The sequence below is a fragment of the Coenobita brevimanus genome, chromosome 75 (genome assembly GCF_032717465.1).
Source record: "Coenobita brevimanus isolate Jiangsu-jjx chromosome 75, ASM3271746v2, whole genome shotgun sequence".
In the NCBI taxonomy this organism is placed as follows: domain Eukaryota; kingdom Metazoa; phylum Arthropoda; class Malacostraca; order Decapoda; family Coenobitidae; genus Coenobita; species Coenobita brevimanus.
The window spans coordinates 10929248-10952381 of record NC_137028.1 but is presented as its reverse complement, the minus strand read 5'-3'; the positions used below and the strand labels follow the sequence as shown (position 1 = coordinate 10952381).

At 41.7% G+C, this 23134-nt stretch overlaps 1 protein-coding gene across 1 annotated transcript in view; it reads left to right on the top strand.

Annotated features, from left to right (window-relative positions):
- Positions 1 to 23134, top strand: part of Ask1 (apoptotic signal-regulating kinase 1) — a 450944-nt gene that overhangs the window by 398874 nt on the left and 28936 nt on the right. Inside the window, exon 26 of the mRNA XM_080278838.1 lies at positions 21672 to 22002. Within this exon, the coding sequence (XP_080134964.1) occupies positions 21672 to 22002 (331 nt within the window). The remainder of the gene's footprint in view (positions 1 to 21671; positions 22003 to 23134) is intronic.

Genomic DNA, 23134 nt, shown 5'->3' with positions numbered 1-23134 from the left:
TGCCTATTTTTATTGAATGCGAAATCTGCTAATCTAACTTCCCAACATGTGAATTGGCTGTATGATTCCATGACTTCCTGCCATTACGAGTGTTGGGCTGGACAGTGTGAGTCAGTTACATGAAGGCAGGTGGCTGGCAACAAGCCAGATTCAAAATGGTGGACAGCTGGCCAGCTATCTGCATGCCACCTATTGACTTTCCTGGGTAAACAGACGCTTCTCTCCCATACTGCCACGAGAACAAGTCGTACCTCGCTTCCTGTGGTCTGTTTTAGCATCATAGCAGTTCCCACCTGTTCATCATGGTCTAAGCTGTCGACTTTGAAGGCTTTATGACGCCTCCAGGAGACCTAAGCAGTGACAGAGTGACAACGGGGCACCCCGCCCCGCGGGGCAAGAGTAGACACCTCGATGAGCCTCGGATACCCACCTCCCTCCCTTCTCAACAAGCCCAGAAGTCACTTAAATAAAGGTGCATGGTGTTCTATTTGTTGTTTTATTTGTTGGCCCAACTAGAAGTACTATTAGACACACTATTAGCAGGATAGAATAGGCTGGAAGGGGACCTGAAGACCAAGTTATGGTTGGGCTGTCCATCATATACCTTTCTTCCCATCTATTCTTTGGTTCACACAATGCGAAATCATAGAATGCCAGGGTCTCTGCCGCCCATAAACTTGCATTGTGTGAGGGTGCACTGTATAGGGATGCATTTTTGAGCCTTGGGTTTCCTCCAACCAAGACCTAAACCCACCCAAATGAGTGCAAAAAAAAGTTTCTAGCTAAGCTAAACCCCCAAATAGCTTTAAAACAAGCTAAACTAAGCCTAAAAGCAGTTTATAACTCACCTAAACCCAAAAATAAACTCTGAAAATCATAAAAAATAAGTCGGGAAAAAATCAGACTTAGTAAACTGTATCCCAATATGACAGTGTACAGCCCACCAATGACTAAACCTCATTAAGTCTAAAAACAGTTTATAAATCAACCTAAAATATCATCAAAATTGGGTTAGAAAAAACAAAACCCATCGTTAAACCGGGTTTTGGTATTTCTACCCTCATCGCTATGCCGGGGTATCGTATCTTGGGGTCTTCCTGTATTGTAGCTGATGCCTGTATATGTAAAACTGCTATATTGTCTGTACTTAATGAGCAATTACCATATAAGGAAAAATGTGTCTTGTTATCCGTCTCTCCGTCTTTCTGTCCGGGCCTGTATCTTGGAAACTACTACTGTATATGGATTGGCTTTGTATCACACAGAAAGATAGTGTGTGTCATAGTTGATGCCTGTACGTGTGAACTTGCTATATTGTCTGTACTTTACGAGCTATGACCATATAAAGAAAAATCTGTCTGTCCATCTTTCTGTCAGGGTCTGTATCTCGGAAACTACCTGGTAGATTGGCTTCATATCACACAGAAAGCTAGAATGTGTGTCTTAGTTGATGCCTATACAGTATACTGTATGTAAAATTGCCATATTATCTGTGCTTTACGAGCTATGACCGCATAACAAAAAATCTGCCATGATGGTTGTGTCTACTGGAGATTTCAGTCCAACGTGCACAAGGAATCGGAAGATAAAACTTGGCAGACCGATTCCTAAGAGTTTATTATTGTTATCCCCACGATTAGTGTACGAGTCCTAGTTTATGCCCTATACAGTCACTACTCGTTATGCGATGGGGTTACGTCAGGTCACACCCTAACGTATAACGAGTTTATCATTAATCGGGAGATAGAAATACATTATAAAAAGGGGGTTACATCAACTCAACTTCCCAAAGTCACCTACCCAAGACAGAAACAAAAATGACAACCCACTCAGTGACTTCCTGTGTTGGTTCAAGTCGTCTCCAAGACCAAAACAAACACAATCACACCAGTACAGGCAGCGTTACTCATGTGTAGTAAATTGTTGCAACAACACAACAGTCACACTTGCATAATGTTGGCCAGGTGCTACATGATGTATAGGCCTACTGTAGTACGATGATTGGCTGAGAGGTGACAATAGCAGGGGGGCACAGGTGAACGAGTGAAAAAGACAGGGCTTTGAAGGGGTGGCGGGACCGCAACTGAACCAAAACAGTGCTCTGCACACTGGGACTGCCATCTTGCCAGAGACAAGCGACGGTCACTTTGCGTGTGCCTGGTGCTTCACATGAAATTTTCCAATGGCTGTATCGTTATAGCTGGAAATTCATCGTAAATTGGATTTTGGAATGTAACTTTTTTATCATCATTGTAGCGAATCATCGTATACTGGTTCATCGTATAACGAGTAGTGCCTGTGTGCGAAATTGCCGAACTTATTCATGCATATCTACATATTCTTTACCATGTGGTGGGGGTATGTCTTTGATAAAGTCTTGGTATAATTACCCTTACTATTATTATCTTCAGTATTATTATTGGTAATATTAATGCTTACAGCTAATGATTATAACTATTATAGGTGCCAATTTCATGTTGAATAGGAAACAGAGTGACTGCAGTAATGTGGAATGTGGAGCATGATAAAAACATTACAACATTACCAATACTGTATTTAAAAGGTAGTTTCGATTACAGTACTGTCTCGATATAAGAGAAAATGAAGCAGCGATCTTACAGTAACACGAATATTTAATTTCTCCCAATATTTTATAGTAACACCAATATCACTTAATTACTCGACTCAAAATGGGTTTGTTTAGTATCCACTTTCTATGTGGCCGCATTTGTTTATGTGTGCATCGTGCTTTTGTCCTTCACTTCCACAGGACTTTACAGTGTTGCCAGATGAGCGTGTTCCTGCCAGACTAGGCAATGTGTGTGTGTGTGTATATATGTGTGTGTGTATTTCCCTAATTGTGATATACGGGAAATGAGCTACGCTCGTGAGGTCCCGTCTCTGTTTCTCAATAAGTCAAATTTAGCTTTAGACTTGTTTAAGTTTGTAGACTGGACGATCTCTTTGTCCAGGTTATTCCACAGGTCTATACATCTATAAGGAAACTATATTTCTTGATATCCTTCAAGCAGCTTGGCTTCCTCAGTTTCATCCCGTGTCCTCTTGTTACTCTCTTATCCCATAAAAACAGATCTTCTTTGTCAATTTTATCTACTCCCATCATGGTCGTGAACACTGCAATCATGTCGCCTCTCTTTCTCCTTTCTTCTAAGGAAGGCAAATCCAGCTTTTCCAGTCTCTCTCTGTATGACAGATCTGCCAGACAGGGGACCATCTTGGTTGCTGTTCTTTGTATTCTCTCAATCTTGTTTTTATCTTTCTTTTTGTGTGGGGACCACACTACTGCTGCATTTTCCAACCTGGGGTGAATCATGGCCACTATCAATTTTTTCATCATCTCATCCATATAATGAAAAGCTACTCTTATATTAGTCAGGAGTTTATATGTCTCTCTAACTGTCTTGTTAATATGTTTTTCAGGTGACAAACTGTCCTGGACCAGCACACCCAAATCTTTCTCTTCTCTCGCTTTTGTGATTGGTTCATTACCCATCAAATAATTCAATGATGGCCTCTTGGTACTTTTACCCATTTCCAGTAATTTACATTTCTTTGCATTGAATTTCATTTCCCACATCCGGCTCCATTTGTGTATCCTATCCAGATCCTCGTGCAGCATTTTGCAATCCTCCTCAACCTCTACCTTCCTCATGATCTTTGCATCATCAGCAAACAGACTTGCATAACTGTTCACTCCAACTACCATATCATTTACGTAAATCAGGAACATTACTGGCGCCAACACCGAGCCCTGTGGGACTCCACCTGTTACTTCCCTCCATCCAGACATCTTATCCTTTATTACTGTCCTCATTTGTCTATCTCTCAAAAAGTCTCTCATCCATTCTAGGAGGTTCCCCTTCGGTCCTCCTATATGCTTTAGTTTCCACATTAGTCTCTTATGGGGTACCTTGTCAAAGGCCTTCTCCAAATTGAAATACACACAATCCACCCAACCTTCTCTTTCCTGAAGCACGTCAATCGCTCTTGAGTAAAAACTCAACAAGTTGGAAACACATGACCTTCCACTTCTAAATCCAAACTGACTATCAGCCAAAATATTCATCTCTTCCAGATATTTTATCCATCTATCTTTCAGAATTCTTTCACACAATTTTGCGACCATGCTGGTTAGGGACACTGGTCTATAATTCAGGGGTTCTTCCTTGTTTCCTCCCTTATAAATTGGTACCACATTTGCCATCTTCCATTCTTGAGGCACTTTCCCCTGTTCTAGAGAACACACAATCAAACTGTGAATCTTATTTGCCAGTTGTTCTCTGCATTCCTTCAGTACCCAATTAGAGATTCCATCTGGTCCTGGTGCTTTCCTTACATCTTGAGTTTTCAGTAGTTTATTCACTTCCTGTACTTCCACTTTTATATCTTTTATCACTACATTTCTAGTCACTACCTCCACTTCCACAAACTCCTTTTCATTAGTGAAAACTGACTGGAAACGTTTGTTCATTATTTCAGCTTGCATTGCCGCATCCTTATAGACCTCTTCTTCTACTTTCAGTTTGGTGATTCCTTCCTTTTGTTTCAGTTTGCCATTAACAAATCTATAAAACAGTTTGGGTTCATCCTTACATTTGTCTATTATACCTTTTTCAAAATTCCTTTCTTCTTCTCTGCGTATTCTTGTGTATTAATTTCTAGTTCTTTTATATTCTTCCTTTGTTCTGTTGTTACCTCTCTTTCTCCAATTGTTCCATGCCGTGTCTCTCCTTTTTTGCTATCATACACCTTTTATTAAACCACTCTTTTTTTTCCTGTTTTCTTTCCCCCTTACTCTTGGCACAAATTTTTCCATTCCCAAATTATACAGGTCTAGAAAAATATCCCACTTCCTCTGTATCTCTGTTGTTTCTCAGAATTTTCTCCAATCTGCATTTTCAAAAAATGTTCTCAATCCTGTAAAGTTTGCTTTCCCAAAGTTGTATCTTCCCTGCCTATAAAACTTGTCTCTTGGCTCCACGTTCCCTGTTATCATCTGGAACTCAATGACCACATGATCACTTTTTCCAATTGGACACTGATATTTCAAGGATTCTATTACATCGGGTTCTTTGGTAAACAGTAAGTCCAGTCTTGCTGGTGTGTCCTCACCTCGGAACCTTGTCTCTTCTTTGACCCATTGCGTTATCACATTGTTCATTGCTATATTTAATAATATAGTGCCCCATGAATCCTCGCTGCCTCCTGAGTCCCATTCCTCCCAGTTCATCTCTTTACAATTGAAGTCGCCCATTAAAATTATATTGTTGATTTTCTTAGTCACTTTCTGTAAATAACATGCCATGTCTGACAGCATTTCCTGGTATTCATCATCACTCCATGCTCTTGTCTTAGGGGGAACATACACTACTGCCATATCTCGCTTGTTATTCTCTCCAGTTTCTAATTTCATATTTATCACTTCGGCCCTGCCTTCTCTCATTTCCACGGTATCTACATTTATGTTGTTCTTCACTGCTATCACTACTCCTCCTCCTGTTTTTTCTTTTCTGTCTCTTCTCCACAGTTTGTATTTACCATCTCCCATATGAACATCAATATCTTCTCTTAACTTGGTCTCTGCAAAGCACATAACGTCAGGTTCATGTCTCCTCAAAAGATCGTTGATTTCTATCATTGCCGATATTAAACCATCAACATTAGTATATGCCACCTTCCAATGATTTTTGATGTTTTCTATACCCTCTTTTCTCCTTCTCTCCGCCAGTACCACTTCCTTAACTTCTGATCCATGACTCTTCAATAAAACACTGTCTTCTCTTTCTCCGTTCTCTGTTCGTTTTTTACCTTTGCTTCCTTTACTAAGTCCTTTATTGAGCTCTTTCTTCCTCATTTCCATCTCTCCTTATCCAAACATTTTTAAACCCTTCCTTATCCAATAGTTTCCATGTTCTACTTATAATTTCGTTAACTGTTGCTTGGGACTTAAACTTAACCTTCAGTGGCCTTGCCCCTCCTTCCTCGTACTTTCCTAACCTAAACACCTCTTCAATCTCTTCTTGAGCTTCGTTGTTTTCCTCCATGACTATTGATATTTCTTTAACATTACTCAGTTCTTCTCTTTCTCTGTCTGATCTTATTGTCATACGTTTTTCTTTAACTCCTGAAATTATTATACATTTTTTCTTATCTGCTACATCTCTAACTAAAGATTCTCTACTTCTCAACACCCTAACCACTTCCCTTTCCACTTTTTCCTTGCTTTGTTGGTCTATAATCTCTCAAATTTACATTTCCCTCTTCCTGAATTTTCTTCCATCCCTTATGTTGCTCCTTGATTACTTTAATGTGCTCTTCCTGTATTCTTGATTTGGAATCATACTCATCTAGTTTGCTTTTCATCATGTCCCTTTCCTCTTCCAACCTCTTATTCTCTCTCTTAAGCTGTTTTATTTCATTCGTGGCTGATTCATTGTTCACTTTTAATTCAGTAACTTCACTTTCATGTTCGTTACTACGTGTACAGATTTTTTCCAGTGTACTCCTTAAACTTTTGATCTCGTTTTCTTGCTCCATGGTCCTCTTTAATCACTGCCCATACCTTTTTTATCTCCTGGTCATTCCTCTCCGCTGTTTTCTCTACACCAGCTATTCTTGTCTGGTTCAACTTAATACTTCCTTTTCCCACATCCTCTTCATAAAAGCCCTCAAATTCTTTCTCACTGATCGTAAACAATGCACCGTCCGTTTCCTCCATGATTCAACCATATGGAGACTTTCTGTTTTCACTTTATCTTGTCCCTTTTATGACCGAAACCGCGTTTTTTTTTTTATTACTGTCCGACGGGACCACCACTCACGCACTTATTAACACAGTCACAATTAGGCTCAGCTTCCTTTTGTCGGTAATTCAGCGATTATTTCCCCATGATCCTGGAAGAGGTCCGTCTCTGTCGGCGACCCGTGTGTGTGTGTGTGTGTGTGTGTGTATTTACCTATTTGTAGTACAGTACCCTCGCGTCCAACACGCGTTAGTCCAGCACGATTCGGGTCCAGCGCGGAGAGCAATTAATTAGTATTATTTAATACGATTTAATTACTGCAACACGAGTGTGTTAGCATAACACGCGCAGAGCTCCAAGAAGTGGGCGAAATCCGCAGAGTTCACTCTAGCACGATCATCCCCGGTCCAACACGGTCATACTGGACATTCCCATGATGATGATAGCCAATGAAAAACTTCTGATCAAGTAGCCTTCCCTGCCCGCTATCGTGACGTGATCGTGATGCCGCCCAATTAAAAACGCTTCTGGTGTCACGTGATGTTTTGTTTACATTTCTCCCGCCACAGAGCCACTCAGTTGCATAATTGCATTGAAAGGTGCTTTTTTCTTGCTGCATTTTCTGCCCTTGTTACTGCATTTTACCCTGCTCACGATGCCTAGGAAGCCTTCTGAGAACCCCAAGAAGCGTCGGCACCTCCCTCAGGCCACCAAGCTAGAAAGCATCGAGAGGAAGAAGAAAGGGGAGAGGCAAGTTGATATTGCCAAGGCCTACGACATGAATGAAGCCAACGTGATCATAATAAAAAACTTAAGACAAGATCCTGGCAGCCGAAGGCTATCACACGGCACTTCATACCAGGTTTGCTGAGGATACGATGGTAAATCGGAACGGTAACGTGGTAAAATTGCCGACGATACCATGGGCATTTGGAATTCATCTGGATGGATTCCTGCCCAGCATACGATGGGAAAACAGTGTGACCAAAACCCAGGGGAATCGACAGAGAATGTATCGTACTACAGCATTGAACATTTAGCCTGACACTGAATACATATTAATATTTTAGAATAAACATCAATCATTTTGAAACCCTTCTCATCGGCGTGCGTACCAGTTTATAAACAAAGTTGCTTCTCCTTATTCTCTACCGAGTCAGCAACAGCGATCATTTTCCACAGTCACGAGACGGGGCTCTGGCAACAGTGTGAGAAGCATGCACTTTGCCGAGGATTACAGGGCTAGGACAGGCAGAAGCAGGACCTTCCATGGCTGTGGACGAAGATAGTGATCCTGAGTGTGATTTCGAAGGGTTTATGAGGGAGGTTTGATTTCGAAGGATTTATGAGGGAGGTTGAGGAGGAGCAACAGCCATTACCCGCTAGTGACGCCAGCAGCCATCCTCCGGGGACCCAGTAGGACTAACTACAGCCTTGGATGCCACCTTCCATTTCCAACAAGCCCACCAACGCTATCCTAAAAGGTTAGTTATCATTCATAGCACAGTACCATTTATTATAATTACAATAGTACCAATATATGTATAGGTATATGGTAGGTATTTGGGGTGACTTTTCCGAGGGTTGCTGACATAATTCATTTTTCCCCATAAGCTCTATTGTTAGTCCAACACGTGACCCATGCATGACAATATTGCCGTGCTGGACGCGAGGGTACTGTATACAGGAATTGAGCAATGCTCATGTTGTCCTGTCTCCATTTCCACATTTATCTAGTCGACTTTTACACACATGAATGTTTTTTGCCTGTACCACCTCTTCGTCTAAGTCATTCCAAATATTTATATATTTACCTAATATACCTAATTGTGATACATATGAAATGTTCTATGCTCGTGGGTTCCTGTCGCTGTTTCTCAATAAGTCAAATTTAGCTTTAAACTCGTTTAAGTTTTTAGACTGGACGATCTCTTTGTCCAGGCTATTCCACAGGTCTATACTTTTCATTCATTCATTCATTGCCAGACGCCATGTATCCCAGACGGGGTGGCCAAAACTTTATTTCTTGATATCCTTCAAGCAGCTTGATTTCTTCAGTTTCATTCCATGTCCTCTTGTTGCTCTCTTATCCCATACAAACAGATCTTCTCGGTCAGTTTTATCTACTCCTATCATGGTCTTGAACACTGCAATCATATTTTTTCCCTCTTTCTCCTTTCCTCTAAGGAAGGCAAATCCAGCTTTTTCGGTCTCCCTCTGTATGACAGATCTGCAAGACTGGGAACCATCTTGATTGCTGTTCTTTGTATTCTCTCAATCTTGTTTATATCTTTCTTTTTGTGTGGGGACCACACTACCGCTGCATGTTCTAACCTGGGGTGGATCATGGCCATTATCAATTTTTTCATCATCTCCTCATCCATATAATGAAATGCTACTCTTATGTTAGTCATGAGTTTATACGTCTCTCTAACTATCTTGTCAATATGTTTTTCAGGTGACAAACTATCTTGGACCATCATTTCCAAATTTTTCTCTTCTCTCGTTTTTGTGATTAATTCATTATCCATCAAATAATTCAGTGCTGGCCCCGTGGTACTTGTACCCATTTCCAATATTTTACATTTCTTTGCATTAAATTTCATTTCCCACATCCAGCTCCAATCATGTATCCTATCCAGATCCTCCTGCAGCATTTTACAATCCTCCTCAACCTCTACCCTCCTCAAGATCTTTACATCATCAGCAAACAGAGTTGTATAACTGTTCACTCCATCTACCATATCATTTACGTAAATCAAGAACATTACTGGCTCAGAAAGTGGTATCTGGCAAATGCCGCAGCCTATTTATATTTCCTATACTGCATGCCGGAAAGAGCAGTGTTTAGGTAAACAACACCAAAAAGCAATATATGAGCATTTTTACTGTGTATATCTCGCATTACGAAAAAGAAAACCACAATATACTAAAGTTGAGGCTTAGCAGTACTAAAGAATGTGAAACGCACAGCCTATCTCTCGGCGGTTTCAGGGTTAAAATGCAGAGTAACTCTCGTAATACATATTTTACATCCTGAATCAACGTAACTGAAGGAAAAATGTCCCATTAATAAATCACACAGATACTGGTAATGCCAAAATCACTAATGCCATCAACTCAGAAAAATAAACATTTAAAAATATATTATTATCCACGTTTAATTCTCTATGCAGGATAATGTTTACGTGAGAAAACCCATGAGTGCTGTAGCATGGTGGATCGTCAACACATTACTGTAGCCTGTCAGTGCAAGCAGATTATTCTCTTTATTTAGCAAGAGTCCCAGCAAGACAAATATCTCATCAACTTATCATAGAGGACGACAGTTAACGGATAGATAAGCGATATAGACAGAGGTAGAACATAGAAAATTTGTCAAATGGAGCCCCTCCTACAGTAACACAACACAAGATCAAGACAAATTATTGCATGTGCCCATGAACAACCCCTAACCACCTGGTTTGCTATCAAGAAGCAAATTAATCTGCTGGTATTCAGTTATAAAATCAGTGCAGTTACTGGGGGGAAATTGGTCAATTTATTTACACGATGAAATCCGACACATAATAAAATACGTAGAGCAGTTTCATGAAGGAACTAAACAGGGAGAGGATGGTAGTCAAAAGCAAGAGTGCGGCAATGAAGAGAACTTCAGACGAAAAGGATTGTATGAAAAAGGGGGAAGGGGGGATCATGACAAAGACCAATACATCCACTCACTCCCATGACATGACACTGACTGACTAATGTAAAGCTTTCTGGGCAGTGTTGCCAAAGGAAAACCATTGAAATCCACTAGACTGATTTCAAAAGTAGTAAAAATCCACCAGACTGAGGGAAATTAAGGAAAACAATGCTAGACAGGACTTTAAAAGAATGCCAGATACTCAGAAAATATTTAAATATTTACAAGTTAGGTTGTTTTTAAAACCTTTAAATATAGCGGGACATTTGCTACGGTGGTAACACTGCTGGCATGAATCGTGACGACTTGTGGAAACGTGCCAGATGTCGCTTTTTACTTAATTATTGTTATTGGCCCAAAAAAGAAATAAATGCTAAACTTAACAAATGGTTTTTGAAAGATTAGTTTTTTATGCCATAAATAATGTTTGTAGGGAAGGCAAAGATTGTTTCCGTCTCCTAACTCACTTTCAAGTGAACGTTGCCAGACCCAGGGAGTTTGTCCAAAACTGAAAGAAAGCAAGACATCACTTATTTGGGCAATTGAACATATATATATATATATATATATACAGTAATCCCTCTAATATCCGGACGCCCAATAACCGAACATCCCCACTAACCAAACCTTATCGTCCTGGGATCAAACATTCCCAAAATGGTCCGAAAATCCAAAAAAACTGGGAAAAAAATCGATTTTTTGCCGTCCGTAATTTGAACTTGCCGCGCGCGCCGCGTGAGAGCATTGTTTTGGTTCGTCATTCCTCCGACGTCCGATAGAGCGCCGCTGCATCCTCCCCACTTCCCGCCTGTCTCTCACCGCGACAAGACCTACGCTCTTCGCCATGGCTGCCCACGTGCTCGCTTTTGTGGTGGTGCCGTACTTGCTGCAAGGCCTCCTGCTGCTCTCTGCCCTACTCTTAGTGTGTGTGATGATGGCCCCGCCTCCTGAGAAAAGGAAGAGAGTGGTGTTGACTCTGGAGAAGAAACGGGAGATATTGGAGAAGGTTGATGCGGGTTGGTCTTCCTCTCGCATTCTCCGCGAGTTCAACCTGGCCCGGTCGACTTTGTTTGATATCAAGCGTTCCCGAGACAAGCTCATGCAGTACACGGCTGACTTCTCGTCGAGAAGCAAACGCAACGTGGAGAGGAAGGTTATGTTTACCCCCAAGTATGCAGAGATCGACCGCTCCACGTTGATTTGGTATCGACAGCAACGTGCAGCTGGTGTGATGGTACGTGGAACGGAGCTGAAGGCTGCTGCTGAGAAGTTTGCAAGGCTTCACGACGCCCTAGACTTCAAGGCATCCGAGGGTTGGCTCTTCGCGTTCAAGTTGCGACATGGCCTTACTAACCGTAAAGCACATGGCGAAGCATTGGACGCTAACGAGGATGGAGTGGACGAGTTTCGGCACAAGGTGAAAGGCTTGATCGACAGGGAGGGCCTCACTCTCGGTCAAGTCTATAACGCTGACGAAACTGGCCTATTCTATCGCTCGGTGCCAACGAACACTCTCGCCGATGAGACGGAGAAGCGTGTACCTGGCCGCAAGCTTTCTAAGGAACGGATATCTGCTTTGTGTTGTGCCAATGCTAACGGCATGCACCGGCTTAAGCCCGTTATTGTTGGCCGTGCAAAGCAGCCTCGGTGCCTTCGTGGGGTGATGGATGTCCTTCCTGTCGTATGGTACCATTCTTTGAAAGCATGGTTCACAGCTGTGATTTTCAAAGACTGGTTTCACCATCACTTCGTCAAGGAGGTCATACATTACCAGACGAAGACACTGGGAATTCCTCGCGACCAGGTAAAGGCTCTCCTTCTCCTCGACAATGCACCTGCCCACCCGTGCGACAAGGACTTGGTTGCTGAGAATGGCCGTATTAGGTGCATGTTTCTGCCACCTAATACGACTGCTCTCATTCAACCAATGGACCAAGGAGTGATCGTGGCAACAAAGCGCCTGTACCGTCGGAAGTTCCTGGACGAGGTGATGGTGGTTCTTGAGGACGAGGACGAGCGCAGGGAAGGACGTGACACTCGAGGCAAGCGGACTTTAGAAAACCTTCGCCGCTACAACATCAAGTCTGCGCTGTACAACTGGGCTAGTGCATGGAAGGAAGTCCCTGTGAAAACTCTTGAAAATGGTTGGTCTCGTCTGCTTCTCAGAACAGATGTGGAGTACGATTTCCTAGGGTTTGACGTGGATGACTTCCATGCACGGCTACGTACGCACGGCAACGATGTTGATGTGGACGATGTTCGTGAGTGGTTGGACGACGACGAGGGCGATCCTGGGTATCAGACGTTGTCTGATATCGAGATCGCGTCTTCGGTTGCTGGTGTCAGTCCCGAACTTGAAGATTCCGACGACGAAGGCGATGATGATGCAGACTCCGCCCAGCAGGACACTACTCCAGCCATCCCCAAGCTGAGCGCACTCCGGGAACATCTAGAGTTCGTCCTAGACTACCTGGAACACCCGGACTGCGACAGGGAGATGGGGCCCTTGGGACTCGTGGAGGAAGTGCGTGCTTTCCGGCAGCGCATCATCAATCGCCAGAATCGTCGGTCCTTGCGTCAGTCAACGATTGACAGTTTTTTCAGGCCCGTGACCCCCTCTGTGCCAAGCCCTGGTTCCACTCCGTTGCCTCCCCAAGACAGGCCCTCATGCTCCGAGCCACAGCCCAGCACATCAGCTACAGTGGAGTCACCGCTCGACGTGAGTTTGCGGCTGTCTTCAGAGTCTTCTGTAGTCGGTACGCCATCACCACTACCCACCGATGCACCCCTTGGACGCCTGCCAGTGATACTCTCGGGCTCTGACAGTGAATAAACAGCAAGAACTTCTCCACTAGACCACACGGGAATTTTGAGTGTTGTGCAGTGAAAAAAACGGTGTGTTGTGTTAAGGTTTTCAAGTTGGGAGAAAAGACTAAGTAGAAAAGAAATTTAACGTAACTAACCTTCTTTGTTTTGGCTTTGGAAACTTAACAAAACTTGGGAAAAGTTAATGTGCAACACTTAAATTTAATGGAACATTATTTGGACTAAAGTGAACACTGTGAAAAGAACGGACTTCTGTGTGTTAGTGACTAAGTTCAGTGCAAGACTTCAGGAAGAGTGTAGTGCAAGTGCTTCAGGAAATCGTTCTTACTGTCAGAGTCCGAGAGGAGGCGGTTATTCATCGAGGTGGCCAGGGACTTGCTGTAAGTAGCCAAAATGTTTCATGTTGTACTATTTTCCATACTATATTTACCAGAATGTTTCATATTGTATTTTTTCCCATACTATACTTACCAGAAAGTGTCATACTGTACTTCTTTCCATACTAAACTTACCTCATGCATGTGCAGTAGGAATGTGTTTTTCAGAGTTCGGTTAGGTTCGGTTAGGTTAGGTTCGGTTAGAGTCCATAAGTACCAGAATGTTTATTAATGTATGAACGTACTTCTAAACCCACATTTTATGTGTCTAATGCATTTATTTCAGTCATTTATGTGCCTTATTGGTGTGATTTGGGTGTTAAATAGGTGCTATGCATGTCCGGAGGGAGTTGTATAGGTGTTTCTCTGTGTTAGGGTCCGTAAGTTCAAGTCCATAAGCTGGGGCCCAATATCCGGACAAAACCAATATCCGAACCCACCGATGGCTCTATTGATCCGGATATTGGAGTGATTACTGTATATATATATATATATACAGTATATATATATATATATATACACACACATATATATGGAGCCTCTGTGGTACAGTGGTAGAGTGTGCGTTTCGCACGCTGGTGAGCGCGGGTTCGTGTCCCTCCAGAGTTGTAAAAACTTTGGGAAGCTTTCACCAAGCCACTTGCTACTTTGGCGGACACCAAGGGTGCTGTGGTTGAACCAGTGTCGCATACTGGTATGCTTGCACCCAGTCAGCTTAAGGCGGGCCGATTACACTTGGTTCACAGACTATACACACATCCAAAGCCACTACAACACTACAACCACACTCACAAGCACTTCTCACCCTACATACAGTCTCTACCAGACAGCCTAAGCCACTGGGTATAGATACATTGGCTGTATCGTCCTTGCTTCGGCAGGGATAGGCCGTACCTGCAGTGGCCCTCAACGGCTGAATATATATATATATATATATATATATATATATATATATATATATATATATATACAGTATATATATATATATTTATATATATATATATATATATATTTATATATATATATATATATATATATATATATATATATATATATATATATATATGGTGGCCAAGGGCTTAGAGTTAATTGTTTTACAGGGAGGGGCACTAATCCTCCACCAACCCCACTTGACATGTAGGGATGCCAACAGAATCTGGTGTTCCCAGGCGGTCACCCATCCAAGTACTAACCAGACCCAACGTTGCTTAATATATATATATGTAACTCTTCTGTCTTCCTTTCCTTCATTCTTTCCTTGTCCTTCTGCCTACGGGTAACTTTACACTCCCTCTTCTGTCTTTCTTTCCTTCATTCTTTCCCCTTCTGCCTGTGGGTGACTCTACACTGAGTGACAAGCCAAATGGTTTCCTGTATACCAGGAAACCATTTACTACGCTGGGTGGTAACCATATGACCAAATTATGGCGCCTGGTGGTTTAGTGAGTAATTTTTGCGCTCCAATCGGATTGAGCCAGTGAAGGTATATATCCAAGGGGTGGTTGGGGTTGACTGCTCATGTAATGCCACTCAGGGATGAGTGAGGGTGGTCACTCTCATCTCAAATGTCGGGACCAACTGCTTAGCCCCGGGCTCCTACGCTTCTCATGGGGCAACGTAGGATTGGATGATGGATGGATGGATATATATGTACTGTATGTATATATATAGATAGATATATATACAGTTCATATATATATATATATATATATACACACACACACACATATAGATAGTGGAGTCACCTAATCTGTGACAATGAAGACTGGTACCTACCTGTGGATTACAAATTCCGCAGTTTACAAAATTAAGAACCAGTGGGAAGAAAGGATACTGTATATAGTCTGAACCCTTGTGGAACCACCCCTACAGCACCCTACCTGCACCTAACTAGCCATACTCTGTAGCCAAATGTGCAAACTTCTCTCCTTTCTCCACTCAACAAATAACGTCCAAACGCTGCTGATAACTGAGAGGAGCCGTCGTCTTGGACCCCAGCTGAGTTGAACGTCACCTTGGGGGGTTGAGGCCATCCATAACGGAGCCCAGGAAGAGGTAACCTTGACCAAAAAAAGGCCAGGTAGCACTTCACACTCATGGGGGAACACATGTAGTTGGCAGTTGGCGGGACAGGAGGTAAACAAAACATGGCAGCTGTAGTGTGCACACTTGCCACCGGGCCCATGCTATAATTACCTGCTAGGTCTAGGTTCTCTGTAACTGGCTAGCATCCGCAGAATACATCATGGGTGCCAAATATTGTAAATCTGCTCGGAAATGAGCCACTCTGGAACCTAGGAACAGTGTTTTTCTAATTTTTTTTTCCACAGAATAAAAAAAATAGGGACTGGTTGGGCAAAGTACCGCAGATTATGAATCTGCGGCTTACAGGTACCCAAATTTGGTGACTTGGCTGTATATATATATATATATATATATATATATATATATATATATATGTAGGGATGGGGTGGAGAGGTATATGAGAGAGGGGGGTGTGAGTTGGGAGCAGGGCAGTGAAATGGCGGGGGACAGGGCGACTTGGAGGCGATTTGTTTGTGGCCACCCCAAACGGGATTGAGGCGTCTGGCAATAGATAGATAGATAGATAGATATATATATATAGATAGATAGATAGATAGATATACAGGTAATCCCTTAATTCACGCGAGGGTTACGTTCCCAGACCTTTTGCGTATGTGGTAAATTCGCGTATACATTCTGCCCATGTGTGCATGTAATTTCGCATGTGTATTAAGTGTATTACATCTGAATAATGCTGTTTATGCACTACATACACCTAATAAACTAGCATGAAGTATGAAAAAGAACAAAAATGTAAGAAATTTACCACTGAAAGCTGAAAAGCTCAGGTGCAGGTGGAGACACTATCAGTCTGATGCACTAGCCCTCACTGCCTCCAGTACGCTATGTTCTGCCTTCTTTATTGTACGAAGAGTTGACTCATTCACCCCAAACATACGATTCCGAGACAATTCACTGTCAATTCTCCGTCAAAACATGGACGATTCCCCATCAGGACAATTGGCACCCTGGACGATTCCCCGTCATTCTATAAACACTTTTTTTATTGATTAATTAATACTGTACTGTACTTTAATAACTAATTTTCAGGGCGATTTTATTACTCATATAAGTAAAAAACTAGTGTACTCTACTTGCTAAATAAACTGGTATGTAAATAAATGACGGGGAATTGTCCTGACGGCGAATTGTCACCGACATTCCTTCCCTAAGTTTGCCCAACACTTTAACTTTCTCTGTCAGCGACATCACCTTACGAGCCCATTTTGGTGTGTTACCACATGCATCACTTGCACTATGCTTAGGGCTCATGTTGGCAAACAAGGCATGCAATCACTGGAAGGCAGAAAAATAAGCCACAAATAACTACTCGCGAGTCATGCACGGTTCGACCGTCGGATTCAAACTGACTGTGTGGTGTGTGGTAGACCGACCTCCACACACACACACATGTATGCACACGGGCAGCAGGTAGGCATGTTTATTTTATTTATTTCTCGTATATTAAAATTATTTATTTGAATACTATAATTTTGTTTTAATTATTGTACGAAAAATTCGTGGATAATCGAAATCGCGTGAAAAAAGTTCACGTGAATTAAGGGATTACCTGTATATATATATATATACATATATATATATATATATATATATATATATATATATATATATACATATGTATATACATACAGTGCTATATATATATATATATATATATATATACAGTGCTCGACAAAAGTATTAAGTGCCCTGCGTCCCTCCTACGAAACAAACCTTTCAACATTGAAAAAACATGTAAATAATGCATTATATTTACCTTTAATGCATGGTAGGGTATCCTTTGTGCTTCTTCATGAACCTGAGACGTCGTGGAAGTGAAAGGGCGAGGTTCCTGAGGTGCTGGGGTGGTATTTTTGCCCACGACTCACGAATGGCTGCTTCCAGCTTAGGCAGAGAGCTCACGTCCTTCCCTTGAAGATTCTTGTTTATGAGGTACCAGAGGTTTTCTATTGGGTTGAGGTCTGTGCTATTGCCTGGCCAGTCTTCCATGAAGGAGACCTCGCAGTCACGAAGCCAGTTGGTGACCGATTTGGCTTTATGAGCAGGTGCACCATCCTGCTGAAACACTCGTGCACCTGTGAGCTCGAAGGACTCAGGTAAATGATCACAAAGAAGCTCCAGGTAAACATCCTGATTCACTCTGCAGTTCTTGGGAAGCACAACAAGCTTCCCCAAACCCTTCCCAGAGAAACAACCCCATACCATAAGTGAATCAGGGTGTTTAACTGCTCTCCACATAACGGGGGTCAAGTGGGTCACTACCTCTGCGCCGGTACACACGCACTCCTCGATTACAGGTAACACTAAACATTGCCTCATCAGACCATAACACTGACAACCATTGGTCCTCACCCCAGTTAAGGTACTTGTTAGCAAAGGCAAGCCTACGAATTCGCCGGTAACCTGTTAGAAGAGGCTTTCTCACAGGCCTGTGACTTGTGTAACCAAGTTCATGGACTCTTCGAGACACCGTGCGCACTGAAACCTCACCAAACACTTCCGGGTTGCTCTCCTTAATTTTCCTTGCACTCACACTAGGATTTGACTCCACTGCACGTTTTAACACATTAACAGACCTCGGGGAAGTTTTCCTGGACCTACCAGACTGCGGTTTCTTTGTAGGAATGTCACCACTATATTCCACTCGAAAACAGGCACACCACCTCCGCACTGTCGATCGAGCCACACCAACCAAATCACTGATTTCCTTCGTGAGGTGGTCTGTCTCCTTTAGAGCAATGATCTGTGATATGATTTCACTCGAAAGTTCACGGGTAAGGGCCATAACAAAGTTGCAAAAGCCAAAACACTGCGAGGCACTAAGTAAAAAATGGCGCAAGGAGAGAGGGAGGAGAGGCGGAGTTCCTCTCTCTCACGCAGCCCATAGGCAACTGAGGCGGCACCCAACCAACACGCAGTAAGGCCTCAGACTGCCGTGACGTCATATTAGCAGCCCAAACATCTGGCTCAATTTCTAGTACCAAAAAAGGGTGATTCTTTTTTTGCCAAAAATAGATACTTTTGTCGAGCACTGTATATATATATATATATATACAGTACATCCCCACAGTATGCGAGTTCCAAGTACACAATCCCCCTTGTATGCGAGGACTTTTTTTTTTTTTTTTAGTAAGCGAATTGAACTCCTTGTGAGCAAGACGGGCAGTGAAGAGTGGCCCATATTTGGGGTTACTCCGAGTACGCGACATTCCCCCCCCAAGAAGTGATAACCGTAGTGTACACTTCACCCACCTTCAGCCATATTCTTGTTGGTTTAGTTAATCTGTATCCATGTTGATTTACCTAGTAAAGCCTTAATCTTGTTGGTTTATTTCATCTTAGGTAATATGTCTTAGGAAGTTTCCCTGTACAGTACAGTACTTATATCTGAAAAGCGTCTCAAGGGTTGCCCATGAAGGGGGGTGCCGCCCACATGTAATTTTTCCCATAAGTTTATGTATTCACAGTACGCGAATTCCTAGTACACGACGTCCTCTGCCGCCCACATAGGCGCGTACTAGGGGGATGTACTGTATATATATATATATATATATATATATATATATATATATATATATATTCACTATTCATTCATTCATCATCTAATCCAGTGTTCCCCCAATAGGAGTGGAGGAACCTGGGCTAGGAAAGTTGGTCTTGACATTTAAGATGAGTGTGACCAACCTCACTCATCGCTGTGTGGCATTACATGAGCAATAAACCCCAGCCACCTCTTGGATATAAACCTGCACCAGCTCAATGCGGTTGGAGTTCCTTAATTACCTACTAAACCACCAGGTGCCATAATTTGGTGTTGTGGTTATCACCCAGCATTGTAAATGGCTTCCTGGTGTACAGGAAACCATTTGGCTTGTCACTCAGTGTAGTCACACGTAGGCAGAAGGACGAGGAAAGAATGAAGGAAAGAAAGACAGAAGAGGAAGGAAGGAAGAGATGAAAGGGCAGGCACCTGAGAGCAGCACAACATCAAGTGAGTGGGTGGGTGTCCTATATATATATATATATTGTTAACTTCAGATACCTTTGGTTGTGGAGGCCCACATATGCTGTATTGTCTTCATTAAGGAATTTAGGTGCACCTGACAGCCTCCTTCCAACACTTAATGTTCTCAGAACCAGCATATGTCCTTCCCAGTCTGCCCATATCTTGAAGTCTTTCTAAATCCATGAATGAAACATGCAGTTTCTTATTCTTAGAAACCCCATATACTGTATTTCTCAGCTAACATCTTGAAATGTAAATAAATTATCTGGCAGCCCCAGACCTGTCTTAACCTATCCTGTTCCATACCTGTACTCTCATACGCAATGCTTTTTGTCCTCTAAGCTCACAAAAACTATGTGAAATAGAGGGCGTAGGGCTATTTCTAGTTCATATTAATGATCTCTTATCTGTCACCCACAATCCCATCCATTCATATGCAGATGACTCAACACTTCACAGTTCATTCACACTCAAACAACCATTTACAAAGTTTAATATATCTAACTCTCAACTCAGTGCAGCCATCTCCATAAATCTTGATTTATATATTATTAATGAATGGGGACAAAATAACCTTGTCTCATTTGATGCTAGTAAAACCAAATACTGTATAATCTGTTTACTAATAGACAGTTATTGCCATATTCGTATATTACCTTCAGTGCTAATAATATTCCCATCTCCAAAAGTATTGAAATTCTCGGTGTTTCACTTAATAGTGCCCTCAGCCAGACCTCTCATGTCAGATCACTTGCTAAAACTGCCTCAGAGAAACTTGGATTATTGTACATAGTCCGTCACTTCTTCACTGATGAGCAATTAGCTATAATTTATAAGTTATGTGTGCTTTCAGCTTGAATGTTGCCCACCCTTGTGGAATGGATGTGGAGAGGTTGCACTAAAACAAGTAGACAATATTCAGAACAAAACTTTTGGAATTATTAATAACCCTGCTATTATAAATAAACTACCTATACTACAAGTAAGAAGGAATGTTGCCTCTCTTGCATTATTTTACAGGTATTTTTATGGCAGATGCTTAGAAGTTGCATCCATTGTGCCACCTCCCCATGCCTTCCTTCTTGCTACACAGGCATCTGGTAGCGCTCATGACTGGAATGTCACTCAGCCATATTGCAGAACTTCTGCCAATCAGAATTCTTTTATTCCCCAAGCTGCATCTCTCCGGAACCCGCTACCCTGGAATTGTTTCACCCTAAACTTCAGCCTACAGCTTTTCAAGTCCAGATTTGTTATGAGTGAATGATGCGAGTAATCTGGTGTATGGATTATTTTTACTATTATTTTTTTTTGTTCATTTGTTTTTCCTTTTCTGTTGTGTAAAAAGAAGAAGAAAAAAAAAGTACTCGTGTTTTAGCCAACCTGAACTGAACGTGATGTCATGCATGTAGTGGTGAAGAGATGTTGACAGAAAGGTAAGGCAGTTGTTTAGTGCAGAGAGAGGTATTGATTTTTTTTTATAGAAGTAACCTAAGAAGAGGAAGAACTTAAGAGTTCAGTTTCATGTAAATTTAGTGTATGGGTCATCAATATAGGGCACTGACACATCAATCAAAGACTTTTCAAATGCTGCTGCATCAACAACAGTTTGGCTTTCTCAATTGAGGCAGTGGATATTATAATTCATAGAACAATAGGTGGGTATTTGTTATATCATACACCATTGAGTGTTATGTGGATAGACTGTTGAACTAGGAATTAACTTCCAGATTTGTGAAGCAGTTATTTCGACACTTAAGATTTTGAAGTATATTTAAAATCAAAGTGAACAAGAACTGACTCTTCCATGAAGCACTGAATATGCTGTAATATGCAGTTCAAGTGTGCAGTGTATGTAAGTACATTTGGTTTTTAGGGTGTATCAAATCTGGTCATGTTGGCAGGTTATTGGAGGAGCTGTACCTGTCTGAAAAGCGGTATGGAGACTTGCTCAAAATGTTCCTGAATGAGCGTCGTGAACAGAGCTGCCACCTAGCACAGCAGCTAGGTATTACATCACTCCAGTCCTCTTCAACATCCCCTAGTCCTGTGCCAGTGCCTGTCCCCACGGACATGTTAACCACATCCAATACTGGTGGCAACACAAGAACACGGCAGGAGTCATCACAGGTGGTGGATGGTGCTGGGGACAAGACTAAGTCAGAGTCAGAGAGTCAGGAGTCACCTGTTAGCACCTTGGACTCTGGTTCAAGTGCTGACACAGTCACTGCTGAGGTCAGCCACAGCTTTTGTTTATGTGTTCAAAGATAACTTGTGTTTTAAGTGAATTCTTTCTAGCTCACTGTCATGGGAAACAGGGGTAGGATGATTATTATCAGCCTAACAGGTCTGGAGAAATATATCTGATTCATGTAGAAGTTAAATTATTTGGTATCTGCCATATACACATACGCTCAAGCATTTGTCAAATTTTTTAAATCAATACACTTGGTATATATATATATATATATATATTTATTTATTTATATGTATACTGTATATATATATATATATATATATATATATATATATATATATATATATATTTATATATATACAGTAAAAGTCCTATTATTCGGCAGCTGATTATTCGGTAGATCCGACATTTCGGCAGTTTTGAGAAATAGTCCCATTTACGAAAATCTTTTATTGTTCGGCAGATGTCCGGAATCATCTCGGCAGTCCAGGAAGTGTTATCTGTGACTTGTAGGCCTGTTTCATTACACTTCTGTATGTTCACCAATTTCTATAATTTTCAGATTCAGGTATAGTACTGTAGTGATTACAATATTGCACAGTATCATACAGTACAGTAATCACCACCTCCAAATTAGCGAGGGTTATGTTCCAAGCCCCCTCACTAATTCTTGAAATTCGTTCATTCTTGATGCCTTCCTGAAAGTGACATTTACCGGTAATTGGATAGCCCATGAACCACTGATACTGTAATGCATTACCCATAAATAAATGGTGCTTGTTAAATCAGTTTCCCCATTGTTTTTAGATGTACGGCTGTGACAGCTCTAGTATTTTTATTCCTCAGCATAACGGTGGAAGGGACTGTCCTGTTTAACTAAACCTAACCTAACCGAGTTTAACTGTACCTGATAATTTAACCAAACCTAACCTAACCTAAAGTCAGAAAAATACTTAAAAATAAACTGGAGGAATATGAATTGCTAAGGTCTCTCTGATGAAAGTTAAACGTACATTTAGCGCTCATTCTTTTGTTCGTTTTTGTGTTTAATGTGAAAGAGAGAGTATTGATGCAAACAGTAATGCATCCCATTAACCTCTAAATAACCTCCGACACTGAACAACACTTTACAGTACCGACGTCAGTGATGTCAAGTTAGTGTGAGCTATA